Below are 24,629 nucleotides of genomic sequence, written 5' to 3'. Positions count from 1 at the left end.
GGTGCAGTTATTGGCGCAGTTATTGCAGGTGTTGGTGCAGTTATTGGTGTAGTTAATTCAGTTATTGGTGCAGTTATTGGTGCAGTTGGTGCAGTTATTGGTACAGTTCATTCAGTTATTGGTGTAGTTGGTACAGTTAATGTAGTCATTGGTGCAGTTAAGGGTTGTTAACGGTACAGTTATTGGTGCAGTTGAGGATGTAGTTATTGGTGCAATTATTGGTGCAGTTATTGGGGCAGTTATTGGGGCAGTTGAAGGTACAGATGATCCAGATAAATGTGTGCTTATTGGTGCAGTAATTGGGGCAGTTATTGGTGCAGTTATCAGTGCAGCTCTTCTACTGGTGCAATTGGTGGTGTGGTTTGATTAAAATATCGTTGTGATTTTTGTGTAGTCTATAAGTGTGTGTGTGTGTGTGTGTGAGTGTGTGAGTGTGTGTGTGTGTGAGTGTGTGAGTGTGTGTGAGTGAGTGTGTGTGAGTGAGTGAGTGAGTGTGTGTTCAGCATAGACATGAATGTGACATGACAATTATTATTACTTAAAACATTTTTTTGAATAGTAACAATACCTTAACATTTTCATTTTAATTTGCATATTTGATTGATTTCTAGCTTAACATAATGTCTCCATAATGTCACTTATGTATTGACATTTTTGTAAAAATGTTTGCCAAATAAATCAATGAAATAAAGTGAATAAAAAAAACAGTTGCAGTAATGTGATGCCGTTTTATTAAAACATATAATTGGACATTTCTTACACCGATATCTTTTACAATTATTAATGCCATGACTAAAATGGAAGCGCAGTATAGATTTGATATACAATGTTCATGGGTTAGAAAATATAATCCACTGAATCGTCCCTCATACACCAACAAAAGGATTATTTCTGTACAAAAGGCATCGGCCTCATTTACAATTTCCATGCTCGGTCTGTGTGACACCTGGATACTGAATACTGGACAGTCATACAGTGTGTGTGTGTGTGTGTGTGTACAGCAAAACAACATAATATATTTGTGTGTGTGTTTGTACAAGATACTAATGAGATGTGTACACAAAGTTTTTAATTAATCATACAGCCAGTGACAAAAAAGAATAATTAGGCTATAACTGATCTGTACTTCTCTTATTATTCTCTTCTGAATAAGTAAAATGTGTGTGTGTGTGTGTGTGTGAGGGTTGAAGGGAGTGTCCATAAAAGCAATGTGACTATTCAATCCTCATCAGCTTCAAGTTAATGATGCAAATAATCCATGAGTTAATGCTAAACAACAGAATGAGCCCTAAATATTGTCTTATAATAAAGTACATAGTTAAAATGGCTTCCCGGTGTCACTCCGAGATATACAAACTAAAGCCCTAGATAGGTGACAGAGTGCACACTACAAAGTGCACACTACTCCAGAAGTCGTGTGCTGTTCATTCTTAAACAACTTTTTTGTTAAATGATATGCAATAGAATTCAAGCAATTTGTTTTTTTAATATTTGTTTTTGTTATTTTCATTACCAGATTTTTTTTAAATATAGTATAATTAATACACAGAAATTCAAAATACAAAGTCTTTCCCTCTGGATCCATATTATAATGTGGCTTTTTTGCTCTGCAAAAATAATGACTTTTTGTGCCTCACTCACCAACACCTCAGTGAATTTTGTCAGAGTCTAATCATGCCAGTTATTTGTGTTTAGTCTGATGTAAAAACAGTTAGCTAGTTTAGCTAGCTAGCTAATATCTTTGCAAGACGATCCTTTTCAACTTTTCTTTAAACAGTCTTGGAATCTGTTTACAATACGTCCATAGAACACCTTACACTTCACTGCTCTGAGGGAGAAACAACATGGCAGCCATCAAGATTCACTTTATTTCATACAAAATGACGTCTTCATCTATCTAGGTCTCTGTCAGTGCTGTTCCACCACACAATCTGCTGAGGTATTGTGAGAAATCCCAAAATACCACATTTTTGTAGTGTTAATTTCAATTTGTGTTCGATCAGAGCATCAGAAGAAATTATCCTTCCTGTAACCACCACCATCCTTTTGGCTTGGAAAGGTGTCTGATCCGACAGTGTTACACTATGATACAACAAAGGGGTTTATGAACACTTTTCTGAACCTGACACCTAAACGAATTCTGGCTCTGCTTGTGAAAATCACTATAGACTGCTTTGTTTCAGCAACCAGGAGGCATGGCTGATGATATGCCAGACATTAGTATTGAGATAGTTTTGGGATTTAGACTAGTGAGCTGGAATGTTTTTTTTTCTTCAGGAGTGTCCTGGAAAGTGCAGAATGTTCTGTATGATGAACTGTTGAAAACTAAAGAGTGAGTTAAAGGTTGAACACACCCTGAAGATCCTATATTGTTCCACCGTGCCATAACCTCCAGAGAACCCAGAGTCTGGATTGAAATCAGGCCACACCATACAGCACTGTGTGGTGGAAAAGCACTATCATATGTACATCTGTGGTTCCACTCTGTCCGCTTGTTCAGACACACGACAGGAAGCTGTGGCTTATTGTTATGAAACAGGAAATGAAGGATACGCCTTGAAGGGTTTGAGTCATTAAGGTCATTCTGAATGGCTAGCAGAAGTAAATCAAGGCGACTGGAGTGGAGTGGATGCTTTGACTTGTTACTAGACACACAAGAAATAAAGGACAATAAAAGAGTCTTTGATGGTTTTCTGTTTTTTTCTTTCTTTCTTCTTTACTCCTCCTCCTCTTCCTTCCTCTAGTCTTTTAAAAGTCCATGGAAATGGAGCGCTGACTCGCATCTGGTACACTAGTGGTGTTGTTGCTACGGACACCGCCGTGGTTACGGATACTGATGCTGCTGCATCCACTTCCAATACTTCCCGTAGCTCCACCCACAGCCCCACCCATAATCCCGCCAACATTCCCACCCATGGCCCCACCCCTTCCATAGATTTCACATGGGATTTCCTCCATGACACGGTCCTCGATGACCTGCTCTGCGCACTCATGAGTCTGTTTGTAGCTGTAGCAGCTCTTCTTGTAGCTCCCCAGGCTGCTGTTGTTAAAGGTCTTCATGGGCTGCGGTTTGGAGAAGTCGTTGTGATATGAGAGCTCCATGGAGCCAAGCGCACTGCGGTTTTGCTTGACGCTTCCGGTCCCACCGCAGTGGTGCTCATGGATGCAGCGAGATGTCGTGGAGGAACGACGCAGCTTCTGAAAGCTCTCAAGCTCCTCGTTCAGCTCAGCGAGGTCAGACGAGAGCTCTTTGTCTCGCAGGGAGAAAAGCTCATAGTGTGGAGGGTCAAACACTTCCTGGATGCCGGATTTGTTGAAGACTGCTGGACGACGTGACACTACCTTCTTACGAGGCTGCTTCATCTGGACCAGGATGGAGATGATGAGCAATACAAGAACCACGCCAGAAGAGATGCCAATAACCGTGCCGTGGGTCTTGGTGATCTGGTGGAACAGGCCCTTAGACTTCCGCTCTACAGATACACAGAAAATGGAAAGATTTAGACAGACAGAGATAGATAGATTTCACTGTTAGTTCTTCAAGGGTTCATTGGATAATTAAGGGTCCATAGCATCCAAAATGATAGAAAATGCGTATCACTGTATTTTTGGGTTCAGCAAAGAACATTGAATTGTACCATTGAGGTACTGTTAACTTTCTATTTCTTTTTTTTTCATTTTTGCTGTAAGCTAAGATATATGCATATATGGATGGGAAGAGAGACAGAGAAATAGACAGACAGACAGACAGACAGACAGACAGATAGATAGATAGATAGATAGATAGATAGATAGATAGAAAAAACAACAGATGTATATTTATATAAAATAAATGATAGACTGCACATTGAAATTGAGATCATGCTGTAATGATTGATCTGTTTGCTATTACATTTTTAATTCAATAACCCTCTTTTCCGACCATCTCTCAACTCAGATACAGTGAACAGCTTCTTCAGAACAGCTCTGCATTACCAAGTGTCTGCACCTAAACTCTGCTCCTGATCTACTTATATAACACAGTGGCCACAGGCAAAGTTCATTCCACAAATGTCAGTGCAGTCTGCACCAGCAGAAGCTAATTTGAGGACAAACTCACCCTTGCAGTGGTTCTCGTCCCAAGGGTACACACAGTTCTGCACGCCGTTACACACTAGAGAATTGTTGATGCACATGTTGCTGTGGCAGAAGAAGGTGTTTGAAGAGCAAGGAGCTGAAAGAGAAGTTAGGAGAAATTAGATCTTGAGCAACATAGCTTTCAGTCTGTCCATATTTAGGTTGTGTATAATGACCTGTACATGGGTTACTGTATGGGACAAATGTACAATTTAGTCCAGGGGGAAAGATTCTGACCTTGCGGCTCATGTGAAATGCAGCGTTAAGACACTTTCTGACAGTTTGATGTAACTACTGCATGTCTGAAATTTCAGCTGTGAGATTCCAAAATATTATGACATGCCATCCAAGGCCACAAAAACATCACTAAAATTGTTTTTTTTTTAAATGGAGTACATTAGAGAAGATACCGCTTAGTCACTGAGATCAGACACTAAAGGAGTGAATGTTTTTTTATGTATAATCTCATGAATGAGCTTAAGGAGAGCTGTAAGGATATCCGATATGTTCTCAGTCAGCTTATCCTTTAAACCATGCCCATGATTTCTTTAAAGGAGATCGCATTATAGAATTATCCAAACCACTGGCATTATTTTATAAATCTGACAAATCAAAACCGTCTTACAAAATAGTCTACATCCCCAAACACCGTAATTCAATATCTTGTGACCGAAAATTTAATGAATTGTTTAAATGTTCAGGTCAGTATAGTGATAATCCTGTGATGGTCAGTCTCATGTGATAGACAGTGTATAGGGGTGCCAATACTTTTCCACAGTGTACCAGATGAGCTACAGACAGTAATTGAACACCTACACAGTGACCTGTATGGTAGGTTTACTTGTCAAGATCAAAAAGGGAAAAGACAGAAAAGCAGCCGGGTGAAAGAGAGCGAGAGAGTGATGCAGAAAGAGAGAGATGCGTGGGTAATGGAAAGTGACGTGTCGGATCTAGAGGGAAAAAAAACCCTTGGCTGATTCAGCGAACCTCAACTCCTACACCTCTGCCTCCTCCTCTTCTTCCTCCTCCTTCTCCTCCTCTTTTTCTCTTTCTCTTTTCTTCCCTCTTCTCTCATTCGCTATCCTCTCTCTCTCTCATCCTGTTCTCCATCATGGATATTAAATAGGTATCATCTCTTTTTCACATCCTTTCTTAGTTCCACACTCTTCCTCACTCCCATCTCTTCACCACAAATCTCTCTCATCACCATTGAATCCCTGCTGAACGCTGAACACGAGCCGCAGCCACACACACACACACACACACACACACTCCAGCACATGCTGTTAAGTGCATGTGACAGTGGGATGAAGAGGTCGTACCATGCAGCGAGCTGCAGCTTCTCCACCACGTTCACTTCCAAACTCATTAACCACTTCTCGCAGCTAAATGAACACTGACTCAAGACAACATGCATTGTGTAGATAAGAGAGAGAGAGACAGACAGACAGACAGAGAGAACGATGGAATGAATAAGGGAGAGAGGAAGAGAAAGGAAAAGGAGACAAGATAATGAAGTGAGAAAGACAATGAGGAGAAAGAATGGTAGAGAGAGCAAAATTAACACCGAAGGAAGAGAGAGAGAGAAAGAGCGAGAGACAGAGAGAGAGAGAGAGAGAAGAGGGATAAAACAGAGAGAAAAATTAAAAGAATGTGAGAGAGGCAAGATTGAAATGAGAAAATATGGGAAAGAAATCTGGCCTGAATCCCTTTTGAATATAATATACAGAAGCAAAAGTTATGCAGAAAGCAAAATGGGAAAGTGGGAGGAAAAGAGAATGCAAACACAATCTAGAGATAAATGAGAAGAGAGCAGAAGCCCATGGGAGAGAGAGAGAGAGAGACAGACAGAGATAAACAGAGAGAGGGACAGAAAGGGAGTGAATAATTTGGGGTGGAAAATAGCAAAATAAGAAATAAAAAATAAATGGGAGAAAGGAAGGGAATGCAAGAAAACAAACAAAAGAGAGAACAGAAAAAAAGGCAGAGAGAGAGATAAAGCAATAAGAACTAAAGATAATGTAAACAGATGGCAAGAGAGAGAAAAGGACAGCAGGAGTGACAGAAGATAAGATAGAGAGATAAAGGAAGTGGAAGAGAAGAAAAAGATCATGAGATATAGAGAGAAGCAGAAAGCAAGAGTGAGAGATTATAAGGGAGGTGAAAGAATGAGAACAAGGAATGATAGAAGGAGAGAAAGAGCAAAGCTGATCATTTAAGCATGTATCTATCTATCTGTTTCTCTCTCTCTTGTTTTCTCCATCTTTCCCTGCTCTTTTCCCCCCAACATCTCATTTATATTCTCCGCTGTTTGCTCATTTAGAAGCTGTAATGGTTCTTCGGTTGTTCCTCTTTGGTAACCTTTAAAGGTTCTGTATACAGCGCAAGTCTTTCCCTTAGATCAATAGAACATAAAAAAAACGGAGTAAAGCTTACATCCTTTCTTGGATGCTATGAATCTTTAATTATCCTGTAAACCCAGTGAAGAACTTTTCCACAAAGTTTACCTTAAATGACTGACAGGTTGTAGATATTCTCAAGGAAGAACTGCGCAATAACTCACTCAGATAAAACATACACTCTGAGAAAAACAAGGGTTCTAAAAAGCCAAAGGATGCGTCTTTGCTGTGGAGTTCTAAAGAAAATCTTTAAGTTGAAGGGAGAAGAATATAAATCAAGAGATGAAAGCAATGAGATGAGAAGAGAAAGAAAATGGGGGAAGAGAGAGAACAGGTAGGAGTGAGACAGGTATGGGGCATCAGGATCTCTCTCTCTCTCTCTCTCTCTCTCTCCTCTCTGTATCAGCGGCACATTCACAGTGACAGCCCGAGTCGCTTCTCCGCTTTATAAAGATTAATGTGTCTGTTACGGCTTTAGATTGGACTTGGTTCGTCCACCGAGAGGAACAATCGCAGCTCTCGGGGCTGAACACATTTCAGACCTGACCTCACATCCCACAGGGCCTGTGCTGCTTCATCCAGAATACAGTGTCTATCAGGAGCCATTATGAATATCGAAGCATCTGTTTCGAGCACCGAGAGCAAGCAACAGCAATGTTATTTTTCTTTCCTTCATTTGACACAGTTTGAGGTGGAGTTTGTTCACCGTTTGATTGATGGAGGCAATAAATCCAGCCGCAGCTGCCGGGTTTCAGCATGCTGCCCCGATGCTGTTTACTGCCTCTGAGATGAAGGTCACACAGCGTGATTTGAGCTACAGCACTGACCAAACAACGCTGCGTTAATTCCACTGATTATCCAACCATTTAATACAAATAATACAGACTAGCACCAGAGCAAGGCGCTTAGCTGTAATTATCAGCAATTTATGCACAGCATTTTAAAAAAATGCAAATATTAAAAACAGGTCCTGCCAAATGACTACGCTGACAACACCACCTTTTTTTCGTTCATCAAAGGCTGATAAATGATGTTCCCCTTTCCATTAAATCTGATCCATTAGCCTGGAAAATGTGTTAGCCCTTTTCTGAATTGCACAGCAAAAAAAAGAAAAAAGAAAAGGCTGAGCGAGAGTAATGGCCTTTTTTCAATATCGCTGCTGTGTAATGCCATTAAGTTTAATTAACTTTACACTTTTCAGAATGGATTGTAACTGCTGCTGAGTTCTGAGCTGCTCAAACGGTACACAGGTTCAACAACAACTTATCCTTTTTTTTTTCCCACTCCTGCATTTAGATTAGCAGGTGAACCGAAAGCAAACAACACGGGATGCTTCAAACAGAAAAGCTTAATCACGGCTAAATGTCCTAAAACAACGAGTTACGACTACTTCAGATCTCTCAACTGCCCAAAGGACAAGACAGTAAATCATTTTCATGTTGACCCATAAAGCACAATAATTCACAATAAGACTCTTTTGTAAAGTATTTTTTAAATAAACAGCTTAACGTAGCATAATGTGGTACACTACAGTCTACTGTCAATACACTGGAACTGGTGCCTTATTTATTGACTATTTTGATTACTATTTTGTCCTTTGGACAGTAGATAGTGTTTATTTTTTTTACAAAGAGAAATATTTAGTGTGGCTTATCATTTGGTTTAGTTTACATTAAACCATTATAAGCATTTTACAACATTCCATAACATTATTTATTCAGATTTTGTCCTATGCAGGTAGAAACCTTTGTCACTTTACCTTTCACATGTGGCTAAAATCAGAGTGCGGTGCTGCAGGCTAAGGCAGATCTATCTTTTATATATTTCATGTCTCTCTGTGCTGCAGTGCCACCTGCCTGGAGCACATTAAAGGATGAAATATGAATGAAGTTTCAGAACTTGCTTAATCTGACTGTGTACTGGGTCTTAAAGATTAGAGCTGGATTAGAGATCTCCAGGCAAGTCCAGCTGGTTCTGTTAAGGAGCTGTGATATTACTTATACTCTAGTCCAAAAACAAGCCATCTATGCCAGTTATGTTACTGATGTCTACTGATGTTTTTATGCAATGACGGCTATGCTGTTTTTTATTCTTATAGCATTCCAATCATTAAAAATTTTAAACTATTGAACATGTTATACTAACTTTTAACCAACTGTAGTTATATTTAATGTTTCATAACTTTCAGTAAACAAGAGAGTTCCTGTTCTCACTTACATTATAGCAGCTATAAACAGTCTTTCCTTCAGCAGCCTCTTTTTTTTCCTCTGTCTTGGAGTTGTGTGAGGTGTAGGGGTTGAGTAAATAAATAAATGAATATATTTTTTTTTTAAAATGTGTGTTGTGTTAGTGAGTTTTGAGGCACCGACACTGGAGACTCCTTCCATAAAATGTTACGTAATCAGGAGCGTCTCCTAACAGAAAGATTAACCATTTTAAAAAAGAGCAGTTTTTTCTAAAATCTGTTTTTAATTAGCCTTCGATTTTGTGTAGCATTTAGCTTTGAATGAGATGATACTATAAAAACAATTAAAAAGAGTGTATTAATATAAAAGAATAATTCTGTTATAGCTGGAAATAGTGTCCAAGCTGCTGTTATTAAAGTAAACAAACGTAAATAAACGGATGGAAAGGCGACTGTGTTACATTGGAAGTGGTTTTATTTGTGGACAGCATCTTTTTGCTTCAGCTCTCAGTTCAGGTCTTGAATGGAGGATACATTCAAGTATTTGAATGTTTTAGTATTTAATCTTACCTGTGATAGAAAAATATCAGCAAGAATCAAGGGGAAGGTGTACAAGACAGTGGTGAGACCGGCCATGCTGTATGGTTTAGAGACAGTGTCACTGAGAAAGAGACAGGAGTCTGAGCTGAAGATGTTGAGGTTCTCTTTGGGAGTGACACGATTGGACAGGATTAGGAACGAGTACATCAGAGGGACAGCTCATGTTGGACGTTTGGGGAACAAAGTTAGGGAGGCCAGGTTAAGATGGTTTGGACATGTCCAGAGGAGGGAGAGTGAGTATATTGGTAGGAGAATGTTGGACATGGAGCTGCCAGGCAGGAGGCAAAGAGGAGGAATATGGATGGAATAAATGAGGATATGAAGCTAGTGGGTGCAAGTGTTGAGGATGCAGAAGATAGGGATAGGTGGAGAGAGATGATTCGCTGTGGCCACCCCTGAAGGGAAAAGCCCAAAGAAGAAGAGTATTTAATCTTACCAGTAAGAAGCCAGGAAAAAAACTAAAATAAAATTCTTGAATTTGGTTTTAAATTTCAGATCTGCCAGGCTGAATATGAAGCCGTGTTGATTAATCAGTTATGGCCCTGTGTGTGAAAGTCAAATAAAGAATTCATAACTATGAATCATGCATGAAGCCTCGCAGATAAACGACATGAACTAATGGCCAGTAATTTTTAGATGATGTTACATATGTCTGCTGTCAGAGGGACTTTCGCACTTGCTAAAGCTTTCCGAAAGAAAAAGGGGGTATTCTGAAGTTTTCATTACCACATGAAGTCCATTTTTATTGTTAATTTATAAAATAGAGTTTAAATCGATATAACAGGGCATAAGCATCAGTTCTGAGTTCTGAGCATGTATGTACTAAAAAACTTCAGGTCTACAGGAGGCAGTAAATAATCTAATTTCCTTATGAATACAAGATGTGTCCATCGCTAATAAACATCAAAGGACACTTGAATTTCAAATATGAAAGAAATGAAAGACACAGCAATCCAACCAGCTCCCCATATTAAGTCCCTCAAACCATCATCCATCTATTCATCTATCCATCATACGTCCATACATCTAACCATCTGATTGTCAAACTGTCTTTCTCATTGGCTGTCTTTCTGTCAATCCATCCATCCTGTTATCTACCCATCCATCCACTCATCCATATGTCTGTACATACATCCGTTTATCACCCATTTAACTGGCCATCCATGCATCCATCCATGCAACCATCCATTTATCTATCCATTCATAAATTTATCCATCATCTATCTATTCAACCATCTGTCCATTTATCTATCCATAAATCTATCAATCCACACACTCCTCTATCCATCCATCTGATTCTTAATCTGTCTGATTCTCATACCGTCTAAGAATGGATAACTGTCTACCCACCCATCTTGTTATCCTTCCATAAATCCTTCAATCTATCTATCCATCTATTCATCTACTGATGCAACCATCCATTTGCTTGTCAGACTGTGTTTCTAGGAGGATCTTTTTACCAGTCCATCCATCTAGTTATATGTAAATCCATTAAACCATCAATCCATAAATCCACCCATCCACTTGATTTATATCTTTCAGGGAAACTCTCTGTCTAGATCCATATTTGTTTATTTGCTAAGCCTTCCATTCATCTAATTATCCATCCAACTACTCACCCATCTGTCCATCTATTCTGTAATGATTCATTCATAACGCCTCATCTACCCCAGCTATTAAAAATATATACTTACGGTCAACGAAGGAGGTGAAGAGCATGCGGAAGCGGCTGAGGCGACTGGTCTCGTCGGCCCACATGCGCACGACTCCAAGTCCGCTCTCCAGCATCACGTCGTTGGCCACCGTGCTGCAGAACTTCGCCTTTAGGTTCTCAATGGCGCTGCTGCCGTCATAAATGGCCACAAAGTTCCTCTTGCACTCATTGGAGTTCTCCATCTGGTATTCCAGAAAGCGCAGGTAGATCTGCCGGTGTGAAACAACTTCTGATGAGCTGACTTGCATATATGACACAGAGAATCACTCTATGATTTATTACCTAAGTATCAGGACACACACTGCACTGAAATAGAAGAAATACATAAGCAGGATTTACATGATTATTAGAGCTAGGACTGCAGAAGGCTCAGCTTGCAATATAATAATCATACACACCATATATCAAATAATGTGCATGCCAAGAGCAACCCTGAGCCAGCTGAGTGTGTCTCTCATGCTCCTGGCTGCCCAGAAATGCACAATCATGTAATGAGCTGCAAATTAGTTTAGTTTCCAATACTTGCTTGTTCTACTTATTCATTTATCACCCTGAAGATGTCACGTAGGTTCTCCATGACAGTTATCTAAACTTCTGACACAGATCCTCATTGGATCTCCAGGATGTTTAATGTGATTTAGCCAGGTCTTTTGAGAACCTCGGGGTGCTTTAAACTGTTCTCTTTGTATTCCAATCACACTCTTTGGTGTCACCTAGGACAGATTCTTCATCATGAGTATCAGTTGTTTTTAAATAACTCTCCATTTTCCATCGCTCATTACGGCTCCAGATCTCATGTATCATCTCATGCATCCTGTATTTAACTCTACATGTTCTGCAGGTGGCTATTTACATGCATATTTATTCATCCAGTGGTGATTATATTCATTTGACCACTCTGGGCATTGTGTGGGATATTTCACTATTTTTTCTTTGGATTTTATTTGGCAGCTTGAAGTCATGCAGTGTTCCTAAGTGGCACAAAAGAAAAATCCTGAAATGTTTCTGTAAACCATGAGTTCTAATCCGGATGATACCCAGCCATTTGTGGCCAGGAGTTCAAGACAGTAAAAGTGGCTGTAAAAACTTTTTTTTTTTTTTGGATAAGTTTGGTTTTGGATAAGCTTTTTAAAAATGAAGCTAACAAATAAAGTTCAATTCAAACTCAGGAATTAAATATGTTTGTCTTGTCATTCTGTCCTATCCCTTCATCCATCTATAGATCAACCATCATTTATCCATACATTCATCCATCTATCCATATATCTATTTGCAAGCCCTCGTTGGAGGTTACCTGTATGTCTGTTCTTCCACCCATCTATCCATCCACCCATCCACCCACCCATCCATATAGAAGTTCCTCAATCATCCATCATTTATCCATCTGCCTAATCATCCATCCGTCTATTTAACTGTCAAGCTGTCCCTCTAAGAGGATGTATAACTATTTGTTTTTTCTATCCAACCATCTAACCATCTAATCATTCATCCATCCAGTCATCCATCCATCCAGCCAGCCAGCCAGCCAGCCTCTATTTATCTACACATGTCTCTGTCAGTTAATCTGTAGGTCAAGGTTTTAAACACCAGAAGATTTGATTATTGTCACTCATGGATAATAGTATAACCTAGATTACCTTTGTAAGTATTGTTCTTTGCTAATTTGTCTGAAACATGCTGAATATTCTCTTTTGTTTGGATTGTTGAATGTGTAAATGTGTGCAATCCCACTGCCATCTTACATCGTCCCACCCCAACTCTTATTCCTGCTCCTGCTGAGTCTGCTCTTCCATTATTTCTGCCTCATCGGCCGAATACCTGCTAGCTCTGCACTGCTAATTTAAGCTCGCCTTCAACAGTCTCCTCATCACAGGCAAGCAGTCGGGGGCCTGGCAATCCCCCGTGGTCTAATCAAGGCTGGGATTCATGGTGGCCAGGGTTTGGGGTGTGGAATGACAGAGATGCACCGATGAAAGTCACCTTGGAACGAGGAGGCGCTCGGATCGTCCAGATGCAGTCCAGAGCTTCACCGGGTTTCACTTTTTCCTCCTCTTCCACCTGGCTGGAGCGGACGAACCCGTCTGAGCCGCTGATCTCGAACTGACAGTCTGAAACCATCAACATAAAGACAAAAGACTGAAAGTGAGAGAGAGAGACAGCAAGAATATCGAAGAAGAAGCGTTGAGGGAGAATTGAGTGCAAATGGAGGTTGAAGATGAAGTGAGGAAAAGGAACTGGGGGGTGGACTGGGGGCTGGACTGGGGGGTGAAAATAAGACTGACAGAATCTCAGACATGGAAAGGTACCCAGCATGATGGATGGTGGAGTAGAGAGTGCTGGTAAAAGATAGCCGGCTGACGGCCTCATGGCACAGAGGGATCTTCAGGAGGAATTGAATGAGGCGGTGAAAGATGGAAAGGCTTACCCGGGATCGGATTTAAGAGTCCGCCCACATGCAATTTAAAATCCGGGTCTGAAATGATAAGACAGACATGGTGTCTGTTAGATATCGCAGTGCAGAATTTCAGGATGCTTAGAAAGTCACGTTTAAAACAGCTGCAGGCACTGAAGCTGAAATGGGAAAATCTGAGGCTCGATCTAAATAGACCATGTTTAACGTTTGACATATTTGACCTGTTTAACATGCAGAAGGCTAACACACTGAAACGACAGCAGAACAGCAAAATATCCTGTTATACTTAGTACTCTTTGGTGTGACAGCTTCTATTTTAATATACATTTATTTCTATCATTTTTAGCCAGAGATGTTACATTGCATTAAAGCAGAGATGTCAGATCATGGACAGAAACATTTGCAATTTTACACATGATTCAACAGCATTTTAACAAGAGCTGAACCAAGTGGTACAGCACGTAAACCCTACACTGAAACAGGAAAACTCTGCTTAATAAAAAATTTGTTATAGAGACATTTCAAGCTAAAATGTCACAGCCTTCACATGTAGAGCTCCCAGGAAAATACAGATGATGGTCATCATTAAAAATAAATAATAATTTGGGGAGGATATTTAACTTATGGATTAAGTTTATAAAATATAAATAAAAGTGTTGAGCATAAATATTTAGTACATAACCTATAAGTCTTGTTAATAATGCTGTAATAAAGGTTTTAGGACCTTTATCATCAACAATTTATGGCTTGCAAACTCTTCTAGAGCAGACCCAATATTTAATTAACAAGCCTAAACACATGAGTGCTACAGATGATGACTCAGTGGTCCACCTGCTATGTAGGTGTATTTGATGCGGAAGCCAAGGCCCTCGAGCTCTTCATCACTGGTGAATTTGATCCACATGAAGCGGCCGGTGGAGGTGACCACGCCGGGGCTCTTCGGGCCGCAGTAACGATCGATGAGTGGCGAGAAACCGAAGGGACCATCTCTTATCTCCAGGTGATCGAAGCGACATTCAAACGAGGGCTCGATGTAATAGTTTTTGTCGAAGACCAGCTGGATTCTCTGGCGAGGCAAAGCTGGAGAAGTGAGAATGGAAAATGGGATTTAGCTTCTATTTCTTTTTTTTTTCGATGAACGCGTGGGAAGCACACAGCCACACTGTGTATTGCGCTTTAACCTTTTACTGCTGCAAGCCATCATGCTCACATCACTCTAAAGCACACTTCAACAGACTCAAGGGGTCAATATAATAATACCAATGGATTCAACCTTCCTCCCACACACACACACACACAAAAACACACACAGAAATGCACACAGAATCGCACACTTTTCTAAAAGATGATGCAATGTGTGCTAACTTTTGTATTGCACTTATATGGGAATATGGAAATGTATTCCAAAAATATTGCACATCAGTGTGAGCGCACGGTCGGATCCAATACGTCTCATTATTCACTCATCTGCAGAATTATTGGCATCCTTCAAGAAAATGAGCAGAAATGAATGACAGATGCAATGACGGATATTTTGAGCTTAAACATACACAGCTGTCAGTTTTGTTGTTTGAGTTTTTTCCTTTTTTTCTGGTATCAAAACTTTTACTTCTGAAACATTTTTACTTTTAAACATAGTTCTATACATTCTATTGAGTACCAACAGTACTGAAAATTACTCTATATGTTTATTTACCCAGCACAGAAAAGTTCTAACCTGATATTCCTTTATCCTTTATAAGCCTTCCTAGTCAGCAGTTATAGAGTGTTAGTGAGGAAACTGCTTAGAAATATGAGTTTTTTTCTCAGCCAAGCTATTTTGGTTCATTGGTTATTACAAAAATGCAATAGATATTTTACATATTTTATACATTCCTACACTAACAAAGAGATCAGATTAATAAATACAGTAATCAATATAATAATCTGTCATATTTTAAAGATAAACGGTGGTTAAAAGCATTTAGTCTTTAGATTTTCTCTACCTAAAACTTTACCATCATGGCGATTGAATGTAGCAAATACAAACAAACTGAATCTTTTATTAAATGAATAATCCTTTGACAAAAATCATAAATAATTGCAGAATTAAGTCATTCTGACATAAAACATCTTATTGTCCTTTAATTTTTATTAAAATTAAGTTATATGAATTAATATTAATTAACATTTAATTATTTATTTATTTATAAAATATAATACATAACATTAATTAATTTATTTATTTATAAATAAATTAATTGACTAATGTATTTACTTTTACAAGTTTTTCATGAGATTTTATCATTTTATCGTCCTGATGAATTCATATGTATTAATACATTCTACAGTCCAGGAAAGCAAACAAAAACAAAAAAAGAGAAACCCCTCCTCAGTTTGGTCGACTGTTTCTCGTTCCCTGTATCATCATACCTGTATACTGTATATCACATTTATGATCTATATGCCACTTTTATTTTGAAAATATTTTTGCAGGGGATCTTTGTTTTGTTTTTTGGTGCAAAAACAATCTCTACAGTTTCTCCTTGTATAAAATACAATTCCATTCAAGCACCAAAAGGACATGTCACTCAGCCCGGAAATAGTGTACATTAAATATTATGAAGATTTAATTTCTTCATGGAGGGGCCTTTCTGTGTGGAGTTTGCATGTTCTCCCCGTGCCTGCGTGGGTTTACTCCAGGTACTCTGGTTACCTCCCACAGTCCAAAAACATGTACATTAGGTTGATAGGTGTGAGTGTGTGTGGTTGTCTGTCTATATGTGGCCCTGTGATGGACTGGTGACCTGTCCAGGGTGTACCCCTGCCTTTCGCCCAATGTGCGCTGGGATAGACTCCAGCAGACCCCCGTAACCCTAATTATGAATAAAGCAGGTATAGACAATGGATGGATGAATTTCTTCATGGCTGAATTATTTAGCAACAGTTCAACAGGGGGCGCTCTTACACCAACAGTCTGATCTGTAAGTGGAGATTTTGTCACACAGCACGAGACAGATTTAGAAGAGAACAGCTTTTTGGTTGAAAGTGTAAAAAAACAAAAAAAAAAAAAAAGGACCATATGGCCCACAAATGCGATGTTGGCCCGGATTGGTCAGGATGTCTGAGAAAAGTTTCCTTCGAGAGGCTTTTATAAATGATGTCGTCGCTGTTTATTTGAGGTCAGCATTAATCACTCTGTGTTAATTAATAACTCCTGTCTGTGACAGTGGAGAAAGGCTAGGCCATTGGCTAATGTAGTGATCCGTAAAGGTGTGTTGTTGTTTTTAACCTACCCTCGAGGACATAGACACACTCCTTGTTAGGTGGGTAAGTGTTGGGGTAGTTGGGAGACATGAACTGGCCTCCACTGATGGTTTTAGTCCAGATGCCACACTGCTCGTTCTTGGCTGGAGGGCCATCTTCATTCGGCGTCTCTGTGAAGAAGGATTACCCAGACTGATTTAGACACTCGAGAAAACGATAACATTAGGCATTAGCTAATGGCCTGAAAGAGTGACAATCATACAGCAGACAGATTTCCAGTCCTGACAGAGATTTATTTATTTATCCTAAGTATCATCAAACCAGGATGATTATTCTGCCATTTTGTCATGAGTAAACAGGACACTTGATTACATGATTAATAACTATAAACAATACCACTCTCTGGTTTATCAAAGAAAGCACTTTAGTATCTTTGCAGAAATGTCCAATCTACATAATGTCATTTTTAGGTTAATATAGATGCTGACATGGCAGTGAGGATGCTGTGAACTGTACCTCTGATTTTTTGCGCCAGAGCAAAGCCCTCTTCTATTACAATGAGAAGAATCCAAGCTGGAGGAAAAAGAAACTCGGTCAACGGCATCAATGCATAAAATAGCAACAGCAGAGGGGAAAAAATAGAACAGGAATCATTTCTACAGTGTAGTTTCCAAAGTGAATTCACTGGCCCATTCTCTCTGCATGACTCATTCATGGTTTTCATATCTGCTGTTATTAATAACGCTAATTAGCAGATATCTTTTATTCATCTTCAGGTCAGGATCGCAGTGAATCCTGATAGCATTGAGAACGAGGCAGGAATAAAACCCTGGATGGGAATTTTATTTCCGGAAAGTAGCCAAATAACATAAGGAACTCATAGGGGTCAGTGGTACCTCAGTGGTTAATGCATTGGGCTACTGGTCTGAGGGTTGTGAATTCAAAATTAATCCAAGTTACCACTCTTAGTCCTTGAGAAAGACACCTAACCCTCATGTGCTCAATCGTTTTTTGGATAAAATTATTAGCCAAATGAGGTAAATGTAAACCCCACACAGACATGAGTGACAGACAGTCTGGACTGAAATGGAGACCTGGAGCTGTGAGGCAGGAAAGATACTCAGTGCACCACCATGCCTCTCATAAAGGATCTAAAATACATAAAAACTAATGAACATTGTTGACAAATTGTCTTTGTGTTTTGAAATTTGGGAATTTGTCCCATGTCCATGGAAACATACATTTTGTGAAAGATATTCAGAACAGTTCTACTTTTCTTTTTCTACCTTACAGGAATATCACTCGACCTGCTTCATAACAGGTGAAAAAGGGACGGACCCGAAGTCCTAGAGCTGCTATTTAAAGATGCCAAAATTATTTTCCTGCCCATAGAAAACAAAGTGCCCCACAATTCAGGTCTCCATCACCAGAAAACCACCTCACCTGAACTCCCACCCCATCCACATTACTACATCATTTCTACTGTAAATATACTGTATATGTAACGATAAAAAATCTTCTTCCCATATATGGTCTTAAAGGCACAGCCAATCAGAACTGACTCATTTACATAAGGTTAGGGTATAAATACTTCTTGTTCATATATTTGTAAATATGAATTCAAAGGCATGTCTACATTGGTTGGCTAGCTGCAGCACTCACTGGTTTGCGTCTATCTGGAGCACTGTACTGAGTGGGTGTGGTCAAGGATGAGGATATCCATCATGTGATTTTCCATGTAAAATGTGCACAAATCTGTGAAATATTTAGAAGTAAAAAAAAGGGTCCCTGTGGTCAAAATGAACAGTCCCAGAGGATGTGCATTAATGTCCATAATAGGTATAGGTGATAGCTTTGTTTGTGTGTGTGTGTGTGTGTGTGTGTGTGTCAGCCTCAAGCTCCCACAAGCTGCACTACGCTAAAATGAAGCTCCATAATCTCTAAGTGTGTCTGAAGGGTTATGTTTGACAGGATTGATCCATTCTCTGGTCAGAGGCCAATGGCATTGTGGGTAGAGAAAACATATGAGGACATCGATCACAAGTCCCCTATTACAGCCCACACACCATGACAACGGCCGACAAGGAACCTTTTAAACGTGGCTCGACTGCTTTCATCTTAACGTGCCATGCCACGTCACGTCACATCACATAGAACAGGGATCATATATTATTTACCTAATTATAAATGATTATCAGCCAATTCCAGTCAACTTCTGCTTCTGTGAATTCCGCTGTATATAGAACACCATTTTTCACTGCACACTTCCTTTATATTTATTCACTGCTCCTGCCTCTGGCAGTAAAGGATATAAAAGCAGATGGTAAAGGAACATTCAGAGTCATAAGAGATAATCTGCTGAGTACGTTCCTCGCTCTAAAATCAGCCCAAGCATAATTGAAGTAGGTCAATAAAATATCTCTAAAGGCCGTTCCGTATTCAGCTCTCCTGTGCGAGACGGAGCACTAATGTGGCGATAAGCTTTAATGCCCATATTCACTTTTCGGCAAACTATCCGTGTGTTTCGCTGATAAGCCTCTAACTATCTGTGATTTATCTGTCACTGCTCTGACCGTCTCAAACTCACAAGCAAATCAAGTGGAAAGCCAGGATAATATCAGGCCAGACCTTTTGCAGCCGGCAGACGGTGCAGAAATCAGAGACGTCTTCTGAAGTAACGGCTCTGACAGATTTGGATTGGGGACAGCGACACGACTGGGGCTTTAATTTCTACAAGGTTAAAGGGAGACTTTGTCAGGCTATTATGGACTTATACGAGTCGATATGATTCAGTTAATTGCACAGATATACCTGAAGGTGAGCATTTCCCTGCAGGGGTGTGAAATAGGGGGAATAAATCTTTGATATGAATTTCAGCTTTAAATTCTTTCTGATTGCTGGAAAGTCATCTTTTATTTCTGCTTTAACCCTTTAAGCTTATAGGGCTCTGACTTATTTACTTTAGATGGCTCTTAAAGTGCGAGTTGATTAAAAGCATCAGCGGATTGAACAAAGCTATAAGAGCTATAATAGGAGGCTTAAACTAATTCTGAACTAATGATCCCACTGGCAGTTTTCCACTGAACGGGTCATTTCAATTATACATATTGACTTAATGTAGCTACTCAGCGCTAAATAAATGATAAATGGGAGACACTAATTAAATGAGAGACATTCATTTGAGACAAAACTAAAATTTGGGTGTTCCCTGTCCCTGCTTTGTTTCAAACGTTTATAATAAAACAGACTGAATGTGTGATATATAAATATTACAGTCCTGATGTTAGAACACAATGAGGACATTTTAATGTAATCTGAACATTATTATTAAAATAATTACAACACTAAACAAATTAACTAGCCTAGCTTAATGAACATGATTAATAAATAAACAAAGTCGCCTTTAAGGTGCAAATCTGCAAAATGTAAACTTGGTTCAATAATTAAACATTAAACACTGCAACAGAGATTTTATTTTAGATAATATAATTATGGATCACACTTAAAGAAACAGCCTTTTTTCTATATAGTACTTTGAGATAAATACAGCTAAGGATTGCTAAAATTTAAAAGAAATGCAGTTAAACAAATTCTTGTAGTAAATACTACTACTAACCTTTCTATGGAAAGAAAATCTCCAAAGAGATATTTTATACTATTAGTATTGAGCAGAATTGTAGTTAAAGCTGAACTATCATCTCATGCTCACATTAACGGTGATGGAGTTTAGGTTAAGGCCCATATAATATCATTTATTGGATTTTAACGCTTTTTAAACCCTCTTTTATCAACTAAACAAGATCCTGGACTTCCTGCATTCCATTTCTCAGCATCTCTAATGCTGTTGTGGTCAGGGGGTGTGGCCCATTGTCTAGGTGATCACAGGTCAAGCACAAGCACCAATCATCTGACTTGTCACTTGTCCTGACCACAAAATTGATTTATACAAGGTCATGATTCTACATCCCTTCTGGTCCATTTATTCACCTAGTTAGACTGTATACATGTGTACAAGTATAAAGGTATAGTATATATAGGGTACCGCCTCATCACCAAGGAAACAAGATACTCCTTTTCCACGAGAATGCACGTTGCTATAGTAAATACAGTGACTGATGCTAAATGTGAATTGTTTTTTTCTTTGACTGATTAAATTATTTGTCTGTCATGGAGCAGGAATATGGTGATAAACTAGTTTAAGTCCAGGATTTTAGACACAGGCTGGCAAAATATTTATTAAACAAATCTGAATTTGCAGAAAATCTTTAGTGCAGAATAAAAAAAATCCCATAATTGAACCACACCAATGTTCATAGTTGTTTTTTTGTTTGTTTGTGGGTTTTCTTGCTCCTAGTAATGAGATGAATCGCTTAAAAAATACAACACTGTGGTTAATGATGATGATGAAGATGATGATTTATATCATTTAACATAAGCTTAATACGATTCATTTATATCTAAATGAGTTGCACAGGAAATCTGGTGATTTAAAGGAAAAATGAACAGTTAACAGTAACCCATTACCCACAATGCTGTTCATCTGATGCAGCAGCGCTTTAATCCTGTCCAGCTCCCTCACCCCCCTCATCTACACACCCTTCTCAAATATATCAGCTTCTAAAGCTTTTCCTTTCATGCTAATACCACCGACAACCCCATTTTTCTAGATCACCGAGCCGTAACTCGGCCCAACAGCACTGGATATATCTATAGCTATAGCTGCATTGCATTGTGGGACTTTGACCCCTAGAGTTTGCTCTATCATTCTGTGCTGCATTTCTCATTAATACGATGTTCAAGGCTGCCAGGGACATGAAGCTCGTGTTGTTTTGTTTTTTAGACGTTAACAGTAAAACTCCCTCTGCCTCATGTCAGAGACCGCGTTCATTTCTTCTCTGTGACGTCAGCACGACAACAACTGCTAACTTCTCACAGTGATAACGGAAATACATTACTTAACAAAAATGTAGCACTGGTATCAATAAACACAACAGAAATATTTGTTTATAAGCATACTGGATGTGTTTCAGTGTGAAAATCTCCTTTAAGCTCAAAGCAAATCTGTTAAGTCTTATTTCTCTAATCACCCTGTGTGTTCATTCCTCCGGATAAGAACAATGACACAAAAAACAAAACAATAGAGCAAACGGGAGATGAGGCGGTGAAATGAAACCTGGCATACAATCCCGGGAGGGTTAACGGCAAAGTGCGCGCACGAGGCAGCGGGGAGCTGTCACTTCAGCACGCGCTCCCGGTGATGCGGCGCGCGGCGAAGTTACCCGAAGCGCTGCACAAATCACACGACCAAACCACGCACACAATACATTCGGAATCAACCGGATACCACCATAAAAAACATCTAAAATACGATCGCTCAATAAATACCATCTGAAACACCACAACAGCGCGCTACATTCTGTGCAGTACGACACAGACAGGCGCTTAGCAATCCGTGCGCTCTCGCGCGCGCACAAATGATTCCGAGAGACATAACCAATCGTGCTGTGCAATGCATTGCTGTGAGGAATCTTCAAACTGATTTTAATAAACTATGCAAAATAATATATAGAAAATACATGATATGGTACCAGAAATTAGTCCGATTCGGAAATAATATTAAAACGAATCAAAGCGCGTCGACATGAAATGCATCATCTTTTACCCTAACTGCAATCTATATCGAAATAAATCAAGATAAATAATTTGGATATTTCATGTCCTTAAAACCCCATGATTATCGGGGCATGACTAGTTTAGTGCAGTAGTACCTTTCAATGTACCTTTTTACGCAAGACATGTGAAAAAAAGGAAAATGAAAAATCTCCACTTCAGCACAGATAAACTACAGATAATACATTTCTGTGCAAATGCATTGTCTTTTTTTATCAATATTATACACCTGTAGGTGGCGACTCTTGATTTATAATGATTAGCAACTTGTTAGACAGGGACATTGGCTGCTATTGGATATACTGAGACAGGTTTGGTGAATAAATAAAGTCTAAATAATATTGACGAACAGTCTTGTATTGTGATGCGGTTATTTTGCAGCACCAACTCTGAGGACGCGTTAGGGCTACTGCACATGTGATACACATCAGGAAACTCACCTCTGTGCATCTCCTCTCCCTGTTATTTGCTGATTTTTTTACCCGTTTGTTTCCTTTGTTGCTTTTTCTAAAAAGCTTTTTTTATTTATCTTTCCATCCTTTGTAATGCAATCCAATGCATTTCAGTTCTCAAAAATCCCAACTTTTCTGCGATCTGGTTAATCCCATCTCTTCCACAAATGGCAAAAGGCACCTCGGATGATATTCCAGATGCAGAAAGGAGACATTGGCTGTGAATGACAACGCTGTTAATCCCATTTAGAAATGTTCTTCTGAAATTTCCAAACACAAGGTCTTGCCCCTAGCTCCGGAGCTGAAAGCGCTGTTTGGCTTAAATGAGCAGCTGCTTGTAGGCATGCAGCCCTTTAATGCTCCCTTATACCACAGACCCGAGACAGCTCTCTCTCACACACACACACACACACACACACACACACACACTGAGAGGGAGTCTCCGCCTATGGAAATGGACGCGAAGACGCTGGGCGTTATGGAAAGCCAAAGAATCCATAAATCCGGTGGATGCCTGCGCACAACGTTGACAGTAACACGCAACAAAGGGACAGATTATCATTGATTTCCTATGTATGTGCGCAAGACTGAGCCACAATTTCAGCAACAAAAGCAAGTGAAAAATTGACAGCATGACAAGTGAAAGCTGAACTGTGACATGCTTTCATGCTGAAAAAGCAGGGCGCAGGTGTAAAGTATCAGGTTGATGCTCTGGTAGGTGAGATACAGGAGTTCTACAGGAAGTAAAAAAAAGATTTAATTAATTGTGTTACTTTTTAAATGCCAACATTATCACACATTAGTTATCATAAAATTAATATTCATTAAATATCATTTGTATGCTTATTAAATGTATTATGTTATCCTGGTCAGGGTTGTAATGAGTCTGTAGTACTGAGATCACTGACCACAGGGAAGGTGAAGACCCTGTATGAGACAACAGTTCATTACAGAACACCACACACATCTGGAGTAATTTCGTATAGCTAAATTCTAAAGGCATCCTTTCATCAGCTGATTGTGAGTTCAAGTCCCCTCAAGGGTTAGGGTCATCTTTTCATTAGCCGATTGTGAGTTCAAATCTCCTCAAGGTTTAGGGTAAGAGTTAGGGTCACCCTTTTATCAGCTTATTGTGAGTTCAAATCCCCTCAATGCCGAAACCACTTGAGACAAGCAGCCAAGAGCGCAAAATTAGGTGTGGTGTCTGGTTAGATGATATGGGTGATACTACCCATATTATACTTATTGAGATGTTGATGTAGATTTTTATGCACATCTTTTAAGAAAAAAAAAAGGGCCAAATGATGTGAGGAACAGGTCAGGAGGCACATTTAGAGATTTTTTTTTTACTTTGTTGAATACTTTCATCATGTTTATGACCCATTTGGCTTTTCATAAATAAAGAGCAGCGCAGCCGCTGGAGGGAGGAACAGCTTTAAACACGAACCATCAGATGGCTCCGGAAATGTCTCCACTAATTTGCTGTTACAACAGTAGCCATATTTATCATTAAAACTCACAGCTCTCTTCCTGGAGACCCCTTTTATATATATATATATATATATTCAGCCACATTCTGCTCCTCCTAAATCACAAATCTCCCCAATTCTCAGCCTTTTTTTTATCAACAGCCGACTAACCAGAAATTAATTTGACAATAGGAAAACACGTTTCAGGTTCAGAGTCAGTCACTCCACCGCCCTGATGCTCTAATTTATCAATTCGGATAACAAGCAGCTGTGTTTGCCTAGACCGTAAACCACGCCCACAGACAGCAGCTATATTTTTAGGGTCACGCCTCCTGGGAAGACGATCCTGTTTTCTTAAAAATTTG

The 24,629-nt window shown here is 39.4% G+C and overlaps 1 protein-coding gene across 1 annotated transcript; it reads right to left on the bottom strand.

Moving 5' to 3' along the window:
• Positions 1-713: 713 nt before the first annotated feature.
• Positions 714-23,210, bottom strand: LOC131347908 (neuropilin and tolloid-like protein 2). Its single transcript, XM_058382381.1, has 9 exons — positions 22,784-23,210; positions 17,190-17,246; positions 16,703-16,843; positions 14,259-14,507; positions 13,440-13,487; positions 12,995-13,122; positions 10,995-11,223; positions 4,100-4,213; positions 714-3,473 (listed from the first exon to the last, which is right to left on the bottom strand). The coding sequence occupies exons 1-9, from the start codon at positions 22,791-22,793 to the stop codon at positions 2,749-2,751; spliced, it is 1,701 nt and encodes a 566-aa protein (XP_058238364.1). The 5' UTR covers positions 22,794-23,210; the 3' UTR covers positions 714-2,748.
• Between the last annotated feature and the right edge of the window lie 1,419 nt (positions 23,211-24,629).

Source organism: Hemibagrus wyckioides, linkage group LG27, assembly GCF_019097595.1.
Source record: "Hemibagrus wyckioides isolate EC202008001 linkage group LG27, SWU_Hwy_1.0, whole genome shotgun sequence".
In the NCBI taxonomy this organism is placed as follows: Eukaryota; Metazoa; Chordata; class Actinopteri; order Siluriformes; family Bagridae; genus Hemibagrus; species Hemibagrus wyckioides.
Note: the sequence above shows the minus strand (reverse complement) of the source record. Positions and strands in the feature narration are given on the sequence as shown.

Bases quoted from the DNA above. Each gene is read 5' to 3' on its own strand.
- LOC131347908 (XM_058382381.1), bottom strand. The intron at 4,214-10,994 runs GTAAGTATATAT...CTTCTCTTTCAG, and splicing joins CTTCACCTCCTTCGTTGACC to CTCCTTGCTCTTCAAACACC. The intron at 3,474-4,099 runs GTGAGTTTGTCC...GTGTATCTGTAG, and splicing joins GGACGAGAACCACTGCAAGG to AGCGGAAGTCTAAGGGCCTG.